Source organism: Tachysurus fulvidraco, chromosome 18 (assembly GCF_022655615.1).
Source record: "Tachysurus fulvidraco isolate hzauxx_2018 chromosome 18, HZAU_PFXX_2.0, whole genome shotgun sequence".
NCBI lineage: Eukaryota > Metazoa > Chordata > Actinopteri > Siluriformes > Bagridae > Tachysurus > Tachysurus fulvidraco.
In genome coordinates, this window is record NC_062535.1 from 2529614 (window position 1) to 2549284 (window position 19671).

The window sequence follows — 19671 nt, forward strand, 5'->3', positions numbered from 1 at the left end:
TAAATATCAGAAAATGTCTTTTGATAATTAAGTACAGTAAATATCAGATACTTTAAGACTTTTACTTGAGTAATATTCTAAAAGGTGACTTTCACTTCTACCGAAGTCTTTTTCTAGTACGATACTTGTACTTTTACTAATGTGTTTTCTACTACTTTATACAACACTGATTAATGCCCTTAACTAGCTCATTTTTATCACAATTACTTTAACTGTTACTTTTAGCCTTAGCTAGGTTTCCGGCTGAAGGTCTGAGAACTTGTTTTAAAGACTGTATAGTCAATGCTCGCTTAAATCCTCATTTATGTTTAGTATTAAAATGCGATCTGATAGTCTGTTGTCTCAAACACTGAATAATCTGCAGCCCCATAATGCTTTGAATATTTCTTCAGCCTCCAATCAGCCTCCATTCAGGACTCTAAATAAATCACTAGTTTATTTAGAGCGGAGCTATCGCGCGACACTTGGTCAGGGGTAAACTTGACACATGGGAGTTCACATATTTGTTGGAGGCCTTTAATGATGAAGGTCTGAAATGAGCTTGACTGTGCTTTAGCTTTATTTTGAGCGCGAGCACAATATTTCTGTTGGACCTTAATGAGCTCTTGAGTTAGCGGTAATTAGCGTCACTAATGCATTGTTTCTGCCGCATGAAACATTACCAAGTTTCCGAGTTGATGAAGATTCACAAAAGAGGGCAGAAAAGCTATCAGACCTTTTTAGCCAAGGTATGTAATGAATCAGCTGCCAATTTGAAGAGCAATCTTCAGCCGCTCAAACCAATTAGCTCCAGCGTTAGCGTAAAAGCTGTCTAATTAAACGCTGGCAAACTAGCAGAGGTGAGCAGCCGCCATTATCCATTCGTTAGATTTCTTTAAGATGAACTTTTGCATTTCAGTGCTTTCTTTATCAGATACAATTTTGGTCTTTCATTTTGTAAATGAATGGATTTTGGTTTCATGAAATTTTCCCAGAGGGGGAAAAAAGCATGTTTAAAATTGCAGCTATTTTGGCTCTGGCCACAAGAAATTGGATATTTTAATAACACCCTCCGAGATGAAGACATTTTCAAAAGTTTAATATTTTCATATGGACATAAAAAAGCAGCTTTTTACTTAACGCAGCACTTGAAGTAAATGTTTGTCGTAAATTTTTTATTTCTATTCGAGTGATGATGTCAGAAGACGCCTACGTACACAATTATGTCTGGTTAGCATGCGCTAAGCTTTAAACTCTTTGTAAATCTTCACAATGATTCCATTCTACTAAGGTTACACACCCCACCTGAACTCAAATTCATTGTTTCGACCTTTATTATAAGCCGTTCCGTCGGGGCAAGGCCTTCGGAGAGACTGGACACACTACACGATGTGCTTCTTGTCGTCAGGTTCCATGTGAAATACGCTCGCCTCTCGTATTTAACGCAGACTGATTACTGTGACCTTTATTCGATGTCCGGATGCATTAATGGCACAAACTGGGATTGATGATCAGGACTGATACATTTCCATAACGTCCAACTGTCAAAGCGAACACACACAAAGCTAAATCTACTTAAGAATAAAACTCTGGCTAGCAATCATGCATGTTCTACCAGCTAGCTTCCAGTTCTTCTCATTATTTTTTGTAAGCGATATAAAGAATATAAAGAACCCGCTACAAAAAATCCGTGACTGTCAGCTCACAACCCAACAGCTAGCTAGAAGCACCACCCTGAATTACTTGCAGTTTGCACCTTAATACAGAGCTCTCAAGTTTTGGCAAGCGTGACATCTCCAAAATCCTACCCAGATAGTGCTATTTCCTGATTGGCTATTATGTAGCCTTTTTTTTTTTTTTGATTGGCTGATAAGTGTCATGTGGTGATGTGGTAGCTCAGTGGTTAAGGTGTTGGGCTACTGATCGGAAGGTCATGGGTTCGAACCCCAGGTCCACCAAGCTGCCACTGCTGGGCCCCTGGGCAAGGCCCTTAACCCTCAATTGCTCAGTTGTAAGTCACTCTGGATAAGGGTGTCTGCGAAATGCCGTAAATATAATGTAAATGTAAGTGTCAGGCTCGACCAAGAGCTCCAGTGGAGACGCGTTTGATTCCTGCCCGGTTCCATAGAGACAGCGATGCTGACTGATACGTTTTGGGCGCAGTGGCTTATTAAATATATGATAAATAGTCAAAAAAGAAAGAAAGAAGCTCTAAACTTTAAAAATAAAAAAGAAATACATCTACTCATGAAAAAAAGAATGAGCACCAGAATCACTAAACACATCTATATATACACACAGCGTTCAATATTAAATTTCCAACACGGAGGAAAAAACAGAAAACAATGGAAGAAAGCGAGAAGAGAAAGGTGGCGGAGGAGGAATGAAGTGTTTAATTAACTAAGCGCAGCACTCCGTCAGCCGCTCACAGCGTGACCTTTCACCCCCTACGGTCCACCGCAGCACCGCCACGCATTAACACCATCCATCACGCTGTGTTGAATATTCATGAACCGGGTGCACAATCAGGTCAATCACCACTGAGCTCTGGGGCAAGAGGAGGGAGAGGATGGGGGGTGGGGCGGGGCTACGTCGATTTCACCCTCATCAACCTCGAGAGTGGGAACATAAAACCGCTCAGATATTGTAGCGGTGTCTATTAGCATGCTTGATTAGCTTCTGGAGTCCACCGGTATTGGGTTTGAACGAAAGGTATGAGGTTTACTCAGGAGATACAAGCCCGAAGTGCGCTAGGTCCCTCCACGCCGTTCCCGCCAAAAATCTACGGTCACAATCCGCTGCTGCCGGAATGGATTTTTCCTTGAAGGATCATTTCGTCGGCTTGCTTGAAAAAGAGCCGTTATTCATCATCTTAAATGGTGTATGCGTGTCTCTAGACGCTTCATCACACTCCTGCTGACTAAGATCACTATTATTCTAAATGCGAATGTGCCAGAAATCTTAATAATGCATTGCATTAGAATCCATTAGCATTCTTATAAGATTGTGTTTTTGCAAAAAGATGGCTAAAGGCTATGAATATATAAGTGGAAGGGGGGGAGGGGTGGTGTTAATCATTTATCTCCAGGATGTACAGCATAGCATTTACCCTGTGATCACACAAACAAGCAACAAATTGACAAATAATATACTTTTTTTTTAATAGACGTCTGAATAGACGTCTGGGACGGGTTTGCTAGCGGACGGTTCGCGCTATCCATACATACATCTGTATTCTACAAGCTCAGAGACGGCGTTTTCGGGAACAATCGTTGATTGTTAGTATAAGTTCAGTTCTTTTAAACGCTGTTCCCTAATACACATTACAATGACTTTGTTAGCACAGTTAGCAAATTCTTGTCTAGCCAGGAAGATCCAGCCGAGCAGGTCTTCGTACCGTCACGTGAGACGACGCACTTTCCTGGACTGTCATCAAACAGGTTTGTCCTGTGGCCCATTTCATGTCGTGTGTGTGTGTGTGTGTGTGTGTGTGTGTGTGTGTGTGTGTGTGTGTGTGTACAGTAACTGCTAGTATGAGAGAGACATGAGATAAGCCTTGCTGTAAGTAATGCTCAAACAATTAGATAAGAAGCTGAAGCCAGCTTATCAGAATTTGGAAATCTGTACTTGTTGAACCTTAAAATGCAAATACTCGTGTGCAAGAACTGAGATTTGTTTTACAAGAGTACAGTGTAATAGACCAGGAGTTGAGTGTAATATAGTACATTAAGGTAGGATCAAAGCTTTAAGAGATGATTGTATTACGATCCATAACGGATTCGTTTTATTTTGGTTCGATCCGAATAGCTCATTCATTCATGCTTTTGAGAAGCACAGGAAGTGCCAGCCTTCACTACTCCTCCCACCCCAAACACACACACAAGCAAAATCAGTCAGATCAGTAAAGCTACGTAACGTCCATCTGACTGTCTGTCCGTCTTACCTTGTCCTTGTCCTCGAGCAGTTCCTTGAGCATGTCGTCGGGGTCCAGAATCCCCCCGTCTGCATACTCCACATGATGTGTACGCACCAGAAACTCCCCATCCTGTTGGGAACAATAGCTGGAGTTAGCAAAGCGTCTTAAGTTCCTGTTCCAGCAGCTGGCAGGAGGTAAAGGAGAGCTTGCAGTGCATTATGGGAGAAGGACACTTAATAATTTCACTTTTATATTTATTGTATATAAATAATTCTATAACGTATCTATAGAAGTGTGTGATGGCATAATTCTATATACCATCACTGCTGTAAATTTTGGTACCCCTTTAAGGATGTGGTATAAAAATGTAAACGTAAATTTATTCTTTAAAAAAAAATCTGCTTCAATTCATTTATCAGTGTCCACGCTGTCACACCTTTTTTTTTTAAACCTGTTTTCAATATTCCTGGAGCTGACTTCATATGTTCTTCTGTGTATGAAATATCACAGAATGGGAAACAATGGAATGGCGTAAAAATGGTTTGCTTTGATGAAGGGTGTGTTTTTCCTGTTGAGAAGCAGAATGTACGCATGTACGCTTAGCGCATGCTAACCAGACATAATGCATGAGACATGCAGAAATCCACACCGGCTGGCCAGATGTTACAGGAGAGAGGAATGTTTTTACTTCACAAACCGACCAGAAGTTACAGTACGTCTTTGCTACTGTGTAATAGGAAGATTTAAACGGGAAGAGAAGTCTATAGCTAGCCTTGCTGTGAGCGCCATTCCTGTTCTTACTGTGACATCATCAATAACTCATTTTTGCCGATTCCCTAAGCCTAGATTTTTAGCTGATGCCTAAGAAGCCCAAGGCCACATTCACACTGCAAGTCTTAATGGCTGTTCACATTACCTTTTAAAATGTGGCCTATATCAGATACCAGTGTGAACTGTTTGCTGTTTCGAACTGACCTGCATGAAAACTGACCCGCATGAACAATACGAACAATAACAGTGACGTCACACGCAGCACGCCGTCGCGCTAAAAAGACGGCGAGGTTATGCAGGGAGTATTGTATCATCTGGTGCAAGCAAACATATCATGTAATGCTATAATGTGATGTATTCAATGTAAACATTATGAGCTGGTTCACGTAACCACTTTATAAAACTCTGAACACACACACACGTTACCAGTCACGTTTGTGTCCCGTTTTCGCCGGCGCAAAAAAAAAAAAGGGTTTCCGCCTATAATTGTGACTAATGTCGATGTAGATTGACGTAAAAGTCGCTTCAAATCCGCCTCGGTTGTTCACACTGCGGCCACATTGGAAAAAATCAGATTTGGGTCTGATTCAGGACCACATATGGAAGTTTTCAGATTTGAGTGTTCACACTACTCCTGAAGAAGTCTGACCTGGTCACAGGACCCCAAAAAAATCGGATTTGGGCCACTTTTACCTGCAGTGTGAACGTGGCCTCTGAGCCCAAGCTAAACCTTACTACTGCTCTGATGACGATCCTTCAACTAGTGCAGAAAAATGGCTCGCGGGAAAAGGAAATCCGTTCAAACTGAGTCTGAGTCCGTTTTTACTACATCCATTTCTACTAGCATGTTTGTGGCTATGCTGAGAGTTTGCCATCTTCCTATTCGTTTTTCTTCATGACTGCTACTGTTAGATTCATCTGTATCGATGCAGAAAGTATTTAAAAGCTGTAAACACCATGTAACACCTGTATGTAGATCAGGATTCTGTCAGATCATATCGCTGATATTTATGTTCATGTAGAGTGTGGATGCAAATGTTGCTTTACCCGAGGCTACACAATACAGTGGCTCAGTAAGGCTATAACAAAGTCGCTTACTGGTGTCGGGTCGTCCTCCACAAGGCAAACACAAGGCAAAAGGAATGTGAACGCCGAAGAAAACATGATGAAAATAACACATTGCAGAATGTTTTGAAATATTTTGTACAGTTTGAAAAGCAGAAATGCAAAAAAACAAGACCGACTTGTGGAACCACCTCGTCACATCCTTCCAGAATAAAAGATAATGTCTTGAAACAAATTCTGATTGGTTTAAAAGGACATCCTGACACATCCCTAATCTTACAGAAGAAAAAAGTTGTAATTGTTATACAACAGGTGAAGGAGTAAGCAAAACTACACACAGTTATGTGATGACATTTTAATAAGAGGCCGTTAGCATTCTGGTCGCTATTTTCACTTAGGTTCTAGCAAATAAATGTATTTTTAACGCGGGATCTCAGTTACATTTACTTTGATAATGAGTAAAGTTATACAGTAAGTCGACAAATTGTAGTTAGTAAAGTTTGTAGAAATTTAAGTGAAATTAAAGTTTTAATTACTGTGTTAATGAGTAAAGAACGATTTAATAAGTTAATGATAATGATAATGTGAGAATTAGTACAATTTATTAAAACCAACTTATAGTTAGTATGTTAAAGTTTATTTAGTAAATGACTTAACAGTGAATTAACAGTCTGTAAGCTGCCAAGTTAGATTTAGTAAACTGTAGTTTAAACTTTATCGGTAAGTAAAGGTATGTTTATTGTGGAAATTGGTAAATTAGTACCGAAACAATTATTGTTGAAGAATTATTGAATAATTATTATTCAAAGCTACAAGTTCAGAGTTTGTATGCAGCCATGTCGCATTTATCACATTGAAACTTACATTGATAGAGATATTTTGATAGATTAGTGAGTTAGTAAAGTTGTATCTACTAAATTGTAGTTAGCAAGTAATGATGTTTTTAACAGTTTGCATGCTTTTAAGTTGAGTTTAGTATCTTCTACAGCAGTTAGCATCTTAATTGAAACCTGATAAGAAATAAGGTTGTATTTAATAAAAGTGTAGCTGGTATGTTAGTTAATAAAAGTTGTATTTAGTACATTGTAGTTTTGTTGTACTGTAGTTCCTAAGTTGTAGTCAGTAAAATAGAGAGTAATTTTATATTTAGGAGATTACAGTTATGTTATTTAACTTAAAAATAATAATGTTAATGCTTACATGCTCTGGATTTGTATTTTGTAGGTTTACACTAGAGTGACAATAGGTAACTAGTAATATATACTATATAAGTTAATGTCATTTTCAAAAGTCTAGTATGTTTTAGTTAGTAGTTAGTACATTAGTTAATAATGATGCATTAATTAAGTTAAGGATTAAGTTGAAGTGAAAGTTCTGTTTAAGTGTAACGTATTTAGCGAGTAAAGACGTTTTAGCAAGTTAACAGTTTATATGCTACTAAGTTTTGATTTAGTAGCTAGCAGTTATTATGTTTCGTGTGCTTAAGATACATTTGGTATGTTAGTAAATACATTTATTAAGCTGTGTTATTAGCGCATTAGGATTAGTGAGTAAATACAGCTGTATTTAATAAGTAACTTTAGTCATCGAGCTGCACATCCAGACACTTTTGTAACAGATATTGTGTAAAGGCTTTAAAGCTGATTAGACTTGATATAGTGTTTTCGAAAGGAAATACACTAATGATAATTTCAGCCTTTTCCAGAACCTCACCCAACATTACTAATAAAAGATTCTGATTAAGGGCTCACATCCTGCTGAGGGTGACTTCCTGTTGTTAAATAAGCCTGATAAAAATGGCCTTTTAGTGATTAGCATTAATAGAGTTTTTGAGAATTCACGACAAACATTACCCATGTAATCAGAAATGTCATGTGGTCAAATGAAAAAAAATAATCTGTAGCGTTACTTAAGTCATCACTTCCTCTGGAGGGAGGAAGAGAGTGAGAATGGAAGTGAGGATGATTAGCGAGGAATTTCTCAAGGCGATGCTTTTTCATGCTTTAATCCTCCAAACACTTCATTAAACGGCAGCAAAATTAGTGTGACATTAGACACCAGGAGGGAGTCGAGCTGAGAGAAAAAAGGTGCTGGAATAAAAAAAAAAAAAAAAAAAAGAAAAAGAAAGAAAGAAAGAAATGTGGTAATTGGAAACATGCTGTATCTGAGGCCGCATTTAAAAAACAGAACAAAACAAAACTCTGTGTTCTATAGAATCCAGTTACGCCAATAATGCGCTTATGTATCTCCATGAAGCACTTTACAACCTTCCGTAAGGTTTTGTGAGTTCTGAGAAGTCTGGGATTCAAACCGTCTGTAACACTTTGAGGAAATCCTTGCTCGAATTCGGCTGTATACAACTTTCACGGTTCTGTCAAAGAATTAATTGTAGAAAAAAAAAAACATTTTCCCGCTACAAACAAAGCGCTAACTACGTTAACGCTAGTTTACTGAAATGATCTCCTATTGGGTCACACCACATATTTCTGCTTTACAGTTTTTACCAGGATCGTCAACGTCAACATATGAAACTCAACTAACTTTATTTTACTACAACTAGGATTTCTATTGTTTCTATTATAGCATAACAGCATCTACTGTCATTACTATTGTTGTGTCTTCTACTAAATAATATTAAGAATTAGATTAGCATTGTTCTTCTGTATGTATTTACACGTGAACTTTTACCACTGCCACCAATAATACCATCAGTGCTTGTAAAACTCAAATATTATGTCACATAGATAATCACACAGTAAAAAATATCGAATTAACATTAAAATAAGAGACAAAAGTACAGAGTATTAATTTTTTCTCTTTCTTTATGAAGTGTAGATTTCAGCCTGGAGTCTGAAGGTCAGAGTCCACCAGCTCTGCTTTCAGTTAAGATTTTTACATATTGTTTAGAGTCAAATCTTCAGTAGTTTGAGATATTTCCATAAATTAACGTTTCGCTTCCTTTGTTTGCTGCATGCACGAATTCGACGGCTGAGGTCTCGCTGCAGTCCTCGGGTCATTTTAGTGCAGATTTTTAGATCATTCGCGTTAAATACAACCTGTTTGAATATCAATGTTTGTCTACTGAATGTGAATCATTTAAATGTGATCTAGGATATATCTGACATGCCTAGCAGCCGTTTATAACTAGCAGCTGTTTATAGCTAACAGCTTTAATAATCAGCTTTCTAGCATCTCATTTCTTTCAGGCCATTTTAAATGTTTAGTGGAACTTTGGTAATCAAAGTAGGTCAACCCTGAATTTTTCCACCACAGTGCTTGTAATTATTGCTGATTTGGATATAATTCTACTCCGTTTTGTATTTTCTAACGTTTATGAGGATTTGTGGGTCGCTACACAGGGTAATGTAATGCAGTTTAAGCCCCGTGTTGCCCAACACACCTGGCAGGATGGCCGTGTTCAGACTGTGCCAGGTGCAACGGGCTTAAACTGCATTACATTACAACCGTCACTCAGGCATACGAAAATGCTCACTGAACAAAGCCTGCCATCCAGGCCAAACTAATCAAATGCAGGTTGCGGGTCTGGGTCCGGAGATAGGGGAGCGATTAATGGCACGGCGTCATTTATCTCTCTCTCTCTCTCTCTCTCTCTCTCTCTCTCTCTCTGATACACACACAATCATGGTTCTCTCAGGCTGGTGTTCAGTGCCATAGAGTGATGGCAGAATGATGATGCAGGCAAACGATGATACGGCAGCAAAATGTGAGCTGAATGTAAAACCGAAAAGAGTGATAAGTGGAATCATTTAAAAAAAAAAAAAAAATACCCTGGATAAAAAAATAAATAAATAAATAAAATTTTAAAGTCGTTAATAAAATATGTGATAAATACAAGCATTTAAATTCTAAAATACATTTTGAAAACTTAAAACTATTCATTTTAAATAAAATTTAAAAAAAAAAATATTAAATCACTTAAGAAAGAAGAAAAATAAAATATAATATTTAAAAAATATATTTTTGGGGGGGAAAAATTACTAATAATAAAAAAATTATTAATAATAAATGTTTTTCGCATTTTAACAACTCAGCATATGCAATGAAGGGAAATTTTCATGTTACAACTAGATGTCATGATATGAATTATTTATAGTGTTTCTGTAGACAACAGGCGCCTGTTTACGTCCCGACGTCACGTGACCGCCTGTTTAAGCCACACCCACCCAGGCAGGTGTAGCAGGTGAACTGCTTCGCATTGTTCAGCCAAATAAAAAGCTTTTACTAGTTTAAATCATCACTATTTAACCCGAGATAAGGTTGTATATTTACCTGTTCGACTATTTTTCTGTACCGTTGTGTGGCTTGGTCTATGAGGTCCCGCACAATCCAGCCGTCTTTACACGGCACCACGACTCCAGTGTTCCCAAAGTGCACAGTCACTTTCATTCTCACAATAAAAACTTAAGAATCTAAAAGAAATCAATGTCACTAATATGTTACAGTCCCAACATGGATGCCGTCCACCTGCTCGCGCCGGAACAAACAGGTGTCATGGGGCTCCTACAGGTGTCGGTACAGGTGTCACTACAGGTGTCGGTACAGGAGTCGGTACAGGTGTGTCCGCAATCCGCACATCCACTTTATACCGAAAATCTTCAACAAACACATTCACACCTGTCCGGAAAGGCGAAGGAAAAGAAAAGTGTAAACAATCCAGCGCAGTTCCGTGTCTCTCTCTCTCTCTCTCTCTCTCTTTCTCTCTTTCTCTTTCTTTCGCTCCCTCGCGCCAGTGATACCGGAAGTGCAGGAAAATAAAGGAAGTGGCTGTCCTATAGTGTTGTATAGTTTCGCCTTAAAACAAAACTTCGCTTTCACCGTTTGTTAACTTTTTGTTATCGTGACACTAAACAAACGTAATGAAAATATATATTTAAAAAATGTATTTATTTTCATATAAATAAAAAGTGTCCCGCCTTACAGGTGAGGGGAGAAAATCACACACATGTATACACACACACACTGTACATATACATACACCCACACACACTGTACACATATATACACACACTGTACACACACGTACATACACACACACACACACAAATAGAAATACTGTGCACACATACATACACACACAGAGACACATACATACTCACACATACATATACACACATACACATACTGTACATACATATGCACATACACACACATACACATACTGTACATACACACACACACACAAATAGAAATACTGTGCACACATACATACACACATACACATACTGTACACACATGTATACACACAAACGCACATACACACACAGACACACACATACTGTACACACAAGCACATACACACATACATACACACACACCTGTTCACTTTTTTTATGATCACATTTTGTTTAAAGAATTTTGTTAAAAAAATAATTACAAAGTACTACAAAGAGTACAATCGAATAAATAGAATGAATGCAGTGATTGCTCCTGAAAAATAATTACATACACAAATTCCAAGATCTTCTAGATAACAGTATTTACCCTGTAGGCTCATCCATAGGGGCAAAATATCAACAAATATACATTATATGAGCAAAAGTATCAACCCTCACATCAAACACATACGTGGTCTTTCCTCAAACTGTTACAACAATCAGAATTGTATAAAATGTCATTGTGTGCTGTAGCATAAAGAATTTCCCTTCACTGAAACTAAACAGAACCTGTTTCTGCATGACTCCATGAAAACATGATGTGTTAAAGGTGTAGTGGAAGAACTCGAGTGTCCAGCACAGAGCCCTGACCTCCACACCTTTCGGAATAATGTTTAACACCGACTTCCTCAAACAGTCACTGTGCTCCAAAATCTAGTGGAAAGCCTTCCCAGAAGAATGGAGCTTATTATAAAAGCTCCATAGAGTTAATATTTATATACTGGTTAAAAATGGAATCTGCAAACAAGAGCTAATATAGTGGTCCATTGGGGAAAGATGCTCCATGCTCAGGAGACCAGCAGCAGATAATGACAGGATTGTCAGGGTAGCAATTTTTTTTGCTTTGTTTTAAACACCAAATTGGTCAAGCTTAAAAATACTTTGCATCCATCGAGATTTTACATTCTAGCAAATAATTAAAAATGAAATAATACGTTTCTGCAAACAATGTGATGATGGTTTATAGTCACTGTCCCAGCTGCGGCTGTTCATACCCCCTGACCATTCAGTTGCTCCAGTCCTTGGCTTTGGATCATCACAGCGCTTTGCATTTAGCATATGGGAATTATACTGAAGCATTATTAAATCCCCATCCACCCACAAGAAAAACACAAACGACCAGATGGACATACCGTATCCCTTTAATAGCCAATCTATTTTTTTTGTCACTGTAAGCAACAAAAATGTGCTTACAGCAATAAACTGATCAGTATGTTGACCTGGTGTTATACGAGTCCTTGTCAGAGGACTATAAAAGGCGCCAGCTTCTGCTTTATCTCCCATCCATCATTACAGGCTTTTGCATTTTTCCCACAATATGTAATTCCACAAAGCAGCCACATGTAGCATTAGCATAATCACTCCTGAGACCCCTACCGTGAACATAAATGTTATACATTATCGAAACTTGGCACATGCGATTGGTTTTACGACGGCACTGAGAGCCTCACAGTGGCCATTCTACTCCAGCTCACGGAACACGTGTAAAACGGCCATGACAGATGCACGAGCGTTTGAAAACTGCTTCGCATAGCACAGAGTTAATGGAGCCGCCATAACTACCTGACTAGAACCATTAAACAACACCCGTTAAGATTTCCCTTATGAAATGAACAGCTATGAAATGGTCCATGTGACTGAATCCTCAATGCAGGACTGACAGCTAGTTTCATGTTAATTTGGAAAATTACCGTTTTGCAATTACCCGATTCCGCCATCCATTACTAACATGAGTCAAAAAGTTACAAAGACTCTATCTACATTTACAGCATTTAGCTGACACTCTTATCCAGAGTAACTTACAACTGAGCGTTAAGGGCCTTGCTCAGGGGCCCAGATGTGGCAGCTTGGTGGATCTGGGGTTCGAACACCTTAACCACTGAGCTACCACATCCATCTATCTATCTATCTATCTATCTATCTATCTATCTATCTATCTATCTATCTATCTATCTATCTATCTATCTATCTATCTATCTATCTATCTATCTATCTATCTATCTATCTATCTATCTATCTATCTATCTATCTATCTATCTATCTATCTATCTATCTATCTATCCAATCCTTATAGTCACTCTGCTGTTGAATTCTCCAGTCTGATTGGACTGATCTTCTCATTCTCTTCCCTCCTTTTTATTCTTTATTTCATCGATTATGGCCACGTGGATTGCAGGTGAACGATGAGCCTCATTTCACCGTTTAACTAGAAAGGTCAAACTCAGGCCACATCGCATCAGGTGTGTGAGAGGATTGTTTTATCTCTCGCCTACTGGGAAATAAGCTGCTCACGGCAGGGGAAATGTGGCATCAACCAGACCGCACACACACACACACAAACACCCAAACACACACACACACACTTCACAATGTAAGACAGATTCACAGTGATAATCCTTTGCCAGAAAAAAAAGCCAATATACTTTTATGATGATTGTTAATTCAACATTTCATGCTAACATATTGCTCTAGTTTTGAGAAAAAATGGAAATTGTCCCTATCTTGGATGAGTTCAGGTTTAAGTAAGACAAAGGTTGACCAGTACGTGCTGGCAGTTGAACACAAACATATCTCATCGGCTCTTCCTGTTTCTAGAAGGAAGTGTGTATTTAAGGTACTTGTTAACAGAAACAGATATAACCGAATGCACACATAGTATGTGTTTAGCAAGCAACTTCTTCATTCACACGTCCCACGTGACTCCAGGTGGAGAAGCTGTCCTGTTCCTGCTTTAACACAGCCGAGTTGAAGTGGATGCATTAGAACACAACAGAAGGTTCTCCAGGACAAGGCTTGGAGTAGGAACCTGTGGAGAACCTGATCCAATGCACCTTCAAACCTCTGAGAGGTTCACAAATGTGAGATCTGTAGACTATGAGTAGATCCCACCCATCTGTGGTTAAAAAAGTCTGGGAAGTGACCAAAATCAAGAAATCTGGCAAATATTCCAAATAATATAGACAACACAAAAGCAGGTTTTAAACCAACCAACATGGAAACATGTCTTTATTATTTGGGACACTTTTGTTTTTCTGCCTGTCTCAAACCTTGTTGGCTAACAAGACGAACGTTCTTGTGTAGCTATGGGATGTAGCTGTACTTCATTCATTCATTCATTCATTCATTCATCTTCTACCGCTTATCCGAACTTCTCGGGTCACGGGGAGCCTGTGCCTATCTCAGGCGTCATCGGGCATCGAGGCAGGATACACCCTGGACATAGTGCTAACCCATCACAGGGCACACACACACTCTCATTCACTCACACACTCATACACTACGGACAATTTTCCAGAGATGCCAATCAACCTACCATGCATGTCTTTGGACCGGGGGAGGAAACCGGAGTACCCAGAGGAAACCCCCGAGGCACGGGGAGAACATGCAAACTCCACACACACAAGGCGGAGGCGGGAATCGAACCCCCAACCCTGGAGGTGTGAGGCAAACATGCTAACCACTGCCTCCTTGCCCCCCGTAGCTGTACTTGTTACCAGTAAATAGAACACAATAATGACCTGAATTCACACTTCACATTATTCTAGTCAGGGTTGTTAAAGGTAGATGATATAAATACCTCACTATCGGTGGTTTTCTATACTGTGATTTTTATAAAGGTATTAAGTTACTTAAACAATGCAGTAATCGGTTTATTAAAGCTTGTAATGATGTGGCTCATACTTTATAAATGGTTATGACCCCACCTAAATCATTGGAGTGGGTGTAAGTATTCGTTTAACCAAATGATTCACTGAGTGAGTCATGATCTATAATAACTCAGCTAACCACAAGTCTTTTCTTTGTGTGTATGATTTGTATTATGACTCGCACTTCACCCATACAGTGGTATGTGTGGAATTCAGCCACTTCTTGTACCGGCTTTCATCGCAGCCAATAATAATGAAGCCTTTAGTCATGTTCCTTATTACGCTCTGTCACAGCAGCCGAAGCTTGAATGAGATTCGTTATGACAGCACAGTGTGAACAGATGCTGTCTTGGTCGACTGGTAATCTTTATCTTCTGGAAGCCGTCAATCCACTGACTTACGATTTAAAGAAATAATAAACAAACACAGACTTGATTTCTAACCTCATAAATCCTGGGTCAGAATGCGTCAATACACCATGTTCCTCTTCACTTCTGTTATGGAATCTATTGCGCCCTCTATCCTTGCCTCTACACCCCAAAGGACTAATAACTGAAGTAACTAAAGGTTGCCAGGTCACCACAAATTACCTTTTTGTATTAATCAAGGCCACATATTCAGGGGTGTTTGTGTTTATAGGGACCAGAAACGTGTGTGTGTGTGTGTGTGTGTGTGTGTGTGTGTGTGTGTGTGTGTGTGTGTGTGTGTGTGTGTGTGTGTGTGTGTGTGTGTGTGTGTGTTTATAGGGTCCAGGTATGCATGTGTGTGTCTTTGTAGGGTCCAGGTAGGTGTGTGTGTGTGTGTGTGTGTGTGTGTGTGTGTGTGTGTGTGTGTGTGTGTGTGTGTGTGTGTGTGTGTGTGTGTTTGTTTTTAGGGTCTGGGTATGTGTGTGTGTTTATAAAGTCAATTATTTTAGTTTCTGGGTACTTTTGTGTGATTATAGGATCTGGACAGGTATCTGTGGACTCAGTCATTTTATTTTCATGTCAAAACAACAAAAACTAAACAATTACAGAAAAAAAAACCAAATTCAGAGCTTAAAACCTTGACCCATGTTTTATTTAATCTTACTTATGATTTCTTTATTATTATTATTATTATTATTATTATTATTATTATTATTATTATTATTATTATTATTATTATTATAAACTTTTATCTGTCTGTTTAAACAGAATCGTTCAAGATTTCATTTTAAACCTCCTGCTACTGAGACAAAAACAGGATGACCTGAAAGTACTAATCAAGAGCATCGTTACTCGATTCCCCTCCTTGTAATCTCTAAAATGGCTTACGTATGGTCACAGTCTGACCTGAACTGATCAAAGGACTGAGCACTGATCGGTTAACCTCGAAAAGAATTTGAGGTTAAAGCGAAACAGTTTGTAAAAAGGTTTGACCCTTGATTTAATGATGTAAGCCACATGCAATAGCAAAGAGCATCCAAGAGTGTCCAAGAATTCATATTTACTCTAAAGTGGTTCCAGATTTCCCCAAAACCACACGGTTGTGTTTGGATAAAGATCACTGCATGACACGACGTGTGGAAACTTTCATGGGAAACCATCACCAGAGCATGTTATGCAACAAGACAAGCTCCTGCTAATGCCTTTGTGTTGGGATTATCGTTTAGGCCATGACTTCATAGGATGTCTTAAACTTGATGCTAACATTCAAATGTGGATTAGCTAATCCTAGCAAAACGGGAAGTCAGAAATGGTCGCTACTCCAGTCAGAGATGATTTATACACGATGCTATCAGAAAGCTAGTGTCTTCTTGCTCGATCTGAAGGTCGTTGTAAAATAAATAAAGAAACAAATAAATAAATAAAATACCTCATTAAGCTACCTCACGGTGGCTTAGTTGTTAGCACGTTCGCCTCACACCTCCAGGGTCGGGGTTCGATTCCCGCCTACGTCTTGTGTGTGTGGAGTTTGCATGTTCTCCCCGTGCCTCGGGGGTTTCCTCCGGGTACTCCGGTTTCCTCCCCCGGTCCAAAGACATGCATGGTAGGTTGATTGGCATCTCTGGAAAATTGTCCGTAGTGTGTGAGTGAATGAGAGTGTGTGTGTGCCCTGTGATGGGTTGGCACTCCGTCCAGGGTGTATCCTGCCTCGATGCCCGATGACGCCTGAGATAGGCACAGGCTCCCCGTGACCTGAGGTAGTTCGGGTAAAGTGGTAGAGAATGAATGAATGAATGAATGAATGAATACCTCATTAGCTTTTTCTTTCAGCTGAAAAAAAGAAAGATGGTGCAAAAGCTTGACATCTAAACAGCTATTTAAAAAAAGAGGAAGTTGTTGAAGTATCTGTCATCTTCATATAATGGATCAAATTAGCAGTGTTTTGGAGTCAATTGTGTTTCCTCTCGCCTCTAAAAGCATACATTCACTTTCAAACATCTTAATTAAAGTTCACTTTCCAGACAGTCAGCCGAGGAAATCCGGTCCTGGTTTGGAAACCGTGACGATGGCAGACTGGTCACTAATGAACTGAGTGATCCTGAGAACAGCTAATATTGATGTGAGCAGTTAGCTGCTACAAAGTACAGGTAATTACTCGAATACCAAAGACTGCAGTGAGACAGAGATGAACTCTAATGAGGACAGAACAATTAAATTAAAAATAGTGATCAAGAAAATGACTCTTTTTTTGTATTTACATAATTACTAAACAAATTCAGATACACTGCAGCAAACACTTCCTCTATTAGCAACAGAAAGCTATCGTTCACTGGCTAGCTAGCTGAGCCTCGCTGTTGGGGTTTCTGTACCTTGTTCTATTTCTAAAGCTAGCAAGCTAACTAGTATTAGCTCCAGGATACAGTTACTTGTGCGGATTGAGATCTGCAGGAATTTTAAAAGCCGAGACAACAATTTGAACTGTTTGTCATGTTTCTCAGGACATTTCTAAACAGTGCTTGCAGTTTGTCAGGAAGGATTTTCCAGCTGAAACAGTCCACACACAAGGTTCCCCAGCAGAACATTGCCCAGAGCATCACACTGCCTGGTGGTAGGTGTTTTTCTTAGGTGTAGGTGGTACGTGGTAGTCTGTTACTTTCTAACCCTCGATGTGTCTGCAAAGATGCATACAGTACAACTGACCCTGTCCTGTTAGCAATATTCAATTCAATTCAAGTTTATTTGTATAGCACTTTTTACAACTGACATTGTTTCAAAGCGACTTTACAGAACATAATCATAGAACAAAAGGTTAATTTAAAGAATAACATAAAGATTAACAGAATGCAAAATTCAAGAATAATATTAGATAGATTTAGTTCACAATGTGTTTGTATTTATCCCCTATGAGCAAGTCTGAGGTGACTCAGGCAGCAGTCGCAAGGAAAAACTCCCTTAAGCACTATTCGGACTGGATTAGTTCTACGTGGGGACGTGGAGTAATGCAATTTTACCTCAGGACGTCTGTAATATTAATTGGCCAATTCAAACTCGCTTTATGCACCACAGTAACCTCCTTGTCGTCATGTGCGTATGACGTTGCTTCCTGTTATCACATGCGCAAACAGACAACTTGGCGCCTCCATGCTTGAAAAAGCGCCAAAAACTACTTTTAAACAGGAAATGACGGAATTTTACCGTACATATTTACAGCGGGTCTATTCGGACGGGATTAGTATTACCTGAGGTTATTTTTCCGGACCTTTTTACAGAAGGTAAAAGCTTAAAGCCCTAAGAAGGTAATAAAGCCCTAAGAAGGTGATAACAGAATGCAACGTCATATGCACATGACGACAAGGAGGTTATTGTGGTGCGTACAGCGAGTTACCCCTCCCACTTCTGCTAGTTTTACTGAGATGTCTTGTCCCGTGCGAATTGGCCAATTAATATTACAGACGTCCTGAGGTAAAATTGCATTACTCCACGTCCCCACGTAGAACTAATCCCGTCCGAATAGGGCTATAGATGGTAAAAGGAAGAAACCTTGAGAGGAACCGGGCTCAAAGGGGAACCTCATCCTCATATGGGTGACACTGGAGGGTGTGATTATAAATATACAGTCTGATAAATGTTGTATATATGTATATATATAAAGACTTTACTTTTAGTTACAAAACTGCTTCCAGATTACTAATAACTAAGAAAACGTGCTCTATAACCAAGCAAGGTTAAATGGAATGTATCAGCCTATAGAAACTGCTCCATTTGTCAATTATGACTCTTTTGTTCCCTTTGATGTTTCTTGGACCAACCCTTCTACATGGACATGAAGATGAAACGTTGCCCAACTGAGTCTGTTGATAAATGTGCAAATTTGACATGCATACTGGTGGCCATCTACTTTCAACGTGCCTCAAGGTCATCTTAGCGGTTCTTGCTCTTCTGACAAAGGGTCAAGGAGAGCACGACTTCCTTTTACTCATAACTCATTCATAAAGATGAAAAGAGATCTGAAGTCTGAGAAAGGGTGAGAGAGGTTGACCAAAAACAAAGCTTGAATTTGTCTCCAAGATCCAAGATGCATGCTTTAAAATGAATTCCTCAAGTTTTCTTTGGATGGTTAACAGTTTGAGTTTACTAAGTGAGTTCTCCCAGTAGCATCTGTTTAATTGGTTTCGCTTGACGGACAATAGAGGGAACGCCGTTGGTTGCTTGGTAGATTCTTGCTAGAGTTTATTTCGTCAAACCACATGGGCACAGTCTTGTATCAAGAAGGAGCTTTGAAGGTTTTGAAGAACCTGACAATGATTCCAAGACAACATGGACACCATTAGACATATTATTTTCCACACTAAACCACCTGAACTCCATCCAGCCCTCATGCTACATCAAAGAAAATGCAGTATTCCACGGATTAGAGGAGTGTCGTGTTCGCCTGCTTCCTTCCTGTCAATTTTACTTCAACTCGCAGTTCGCCGTTTGAAGTTTTGGTGTAGGTTGACCTCCGGCGTGCCCTGAACTGAGAGAAGACAATGAATGGTCTTACAGGCTTCTGCTGTGGAGACTTAAAGGGAAGTGTCTTGGTCATCTAGGTGTAATGCATTTGTCTACAGTTTAATGGATGTAAATGGATCCCATCTGGCTGCAGAATAGTTAGGAACGTAAAGTTGATGTGAAGATCGAAATGAAAATTATTTTTCTAAATCAGACCTGCC

The 19671-nt window shown here is 39.2% G+C and overlaps 1 protein-coding gene across 2 annotated transcripts in view; it reads right to left on the reverse strand.

Annotated features, from left to right (window-relative positions):
• The window catches only part of pard3ba (par-3 family cell polarity regulator beta a), a 112731-nt gene extending 102245 nt beyond the window's left edge, over window positions 1–10486 (reverse strand). For both annotated transcript variants that reach the window (XM_047803305.1, XM_047803304.1), the window contains exons 1-2: window positions 10022–10486; window positions 3923–4024 (exon numbers count right to left, since the gene is read on the reverse strand). In XM_047803305.1, coding sequence (XP_047659261.1) covers window positions 3923–4024; window positions 10022–10138 — 219 coding nt within the window. In that variant the 5' untranslated portion in view covers window positions 10139–10486. The remainder of the gene's footprint in view (window positions 1–3922; window positions 4025–10021) is intronic.
• Between the last annotated feature and the right edge of the window lie 9185 nt (window positions 10487–19671).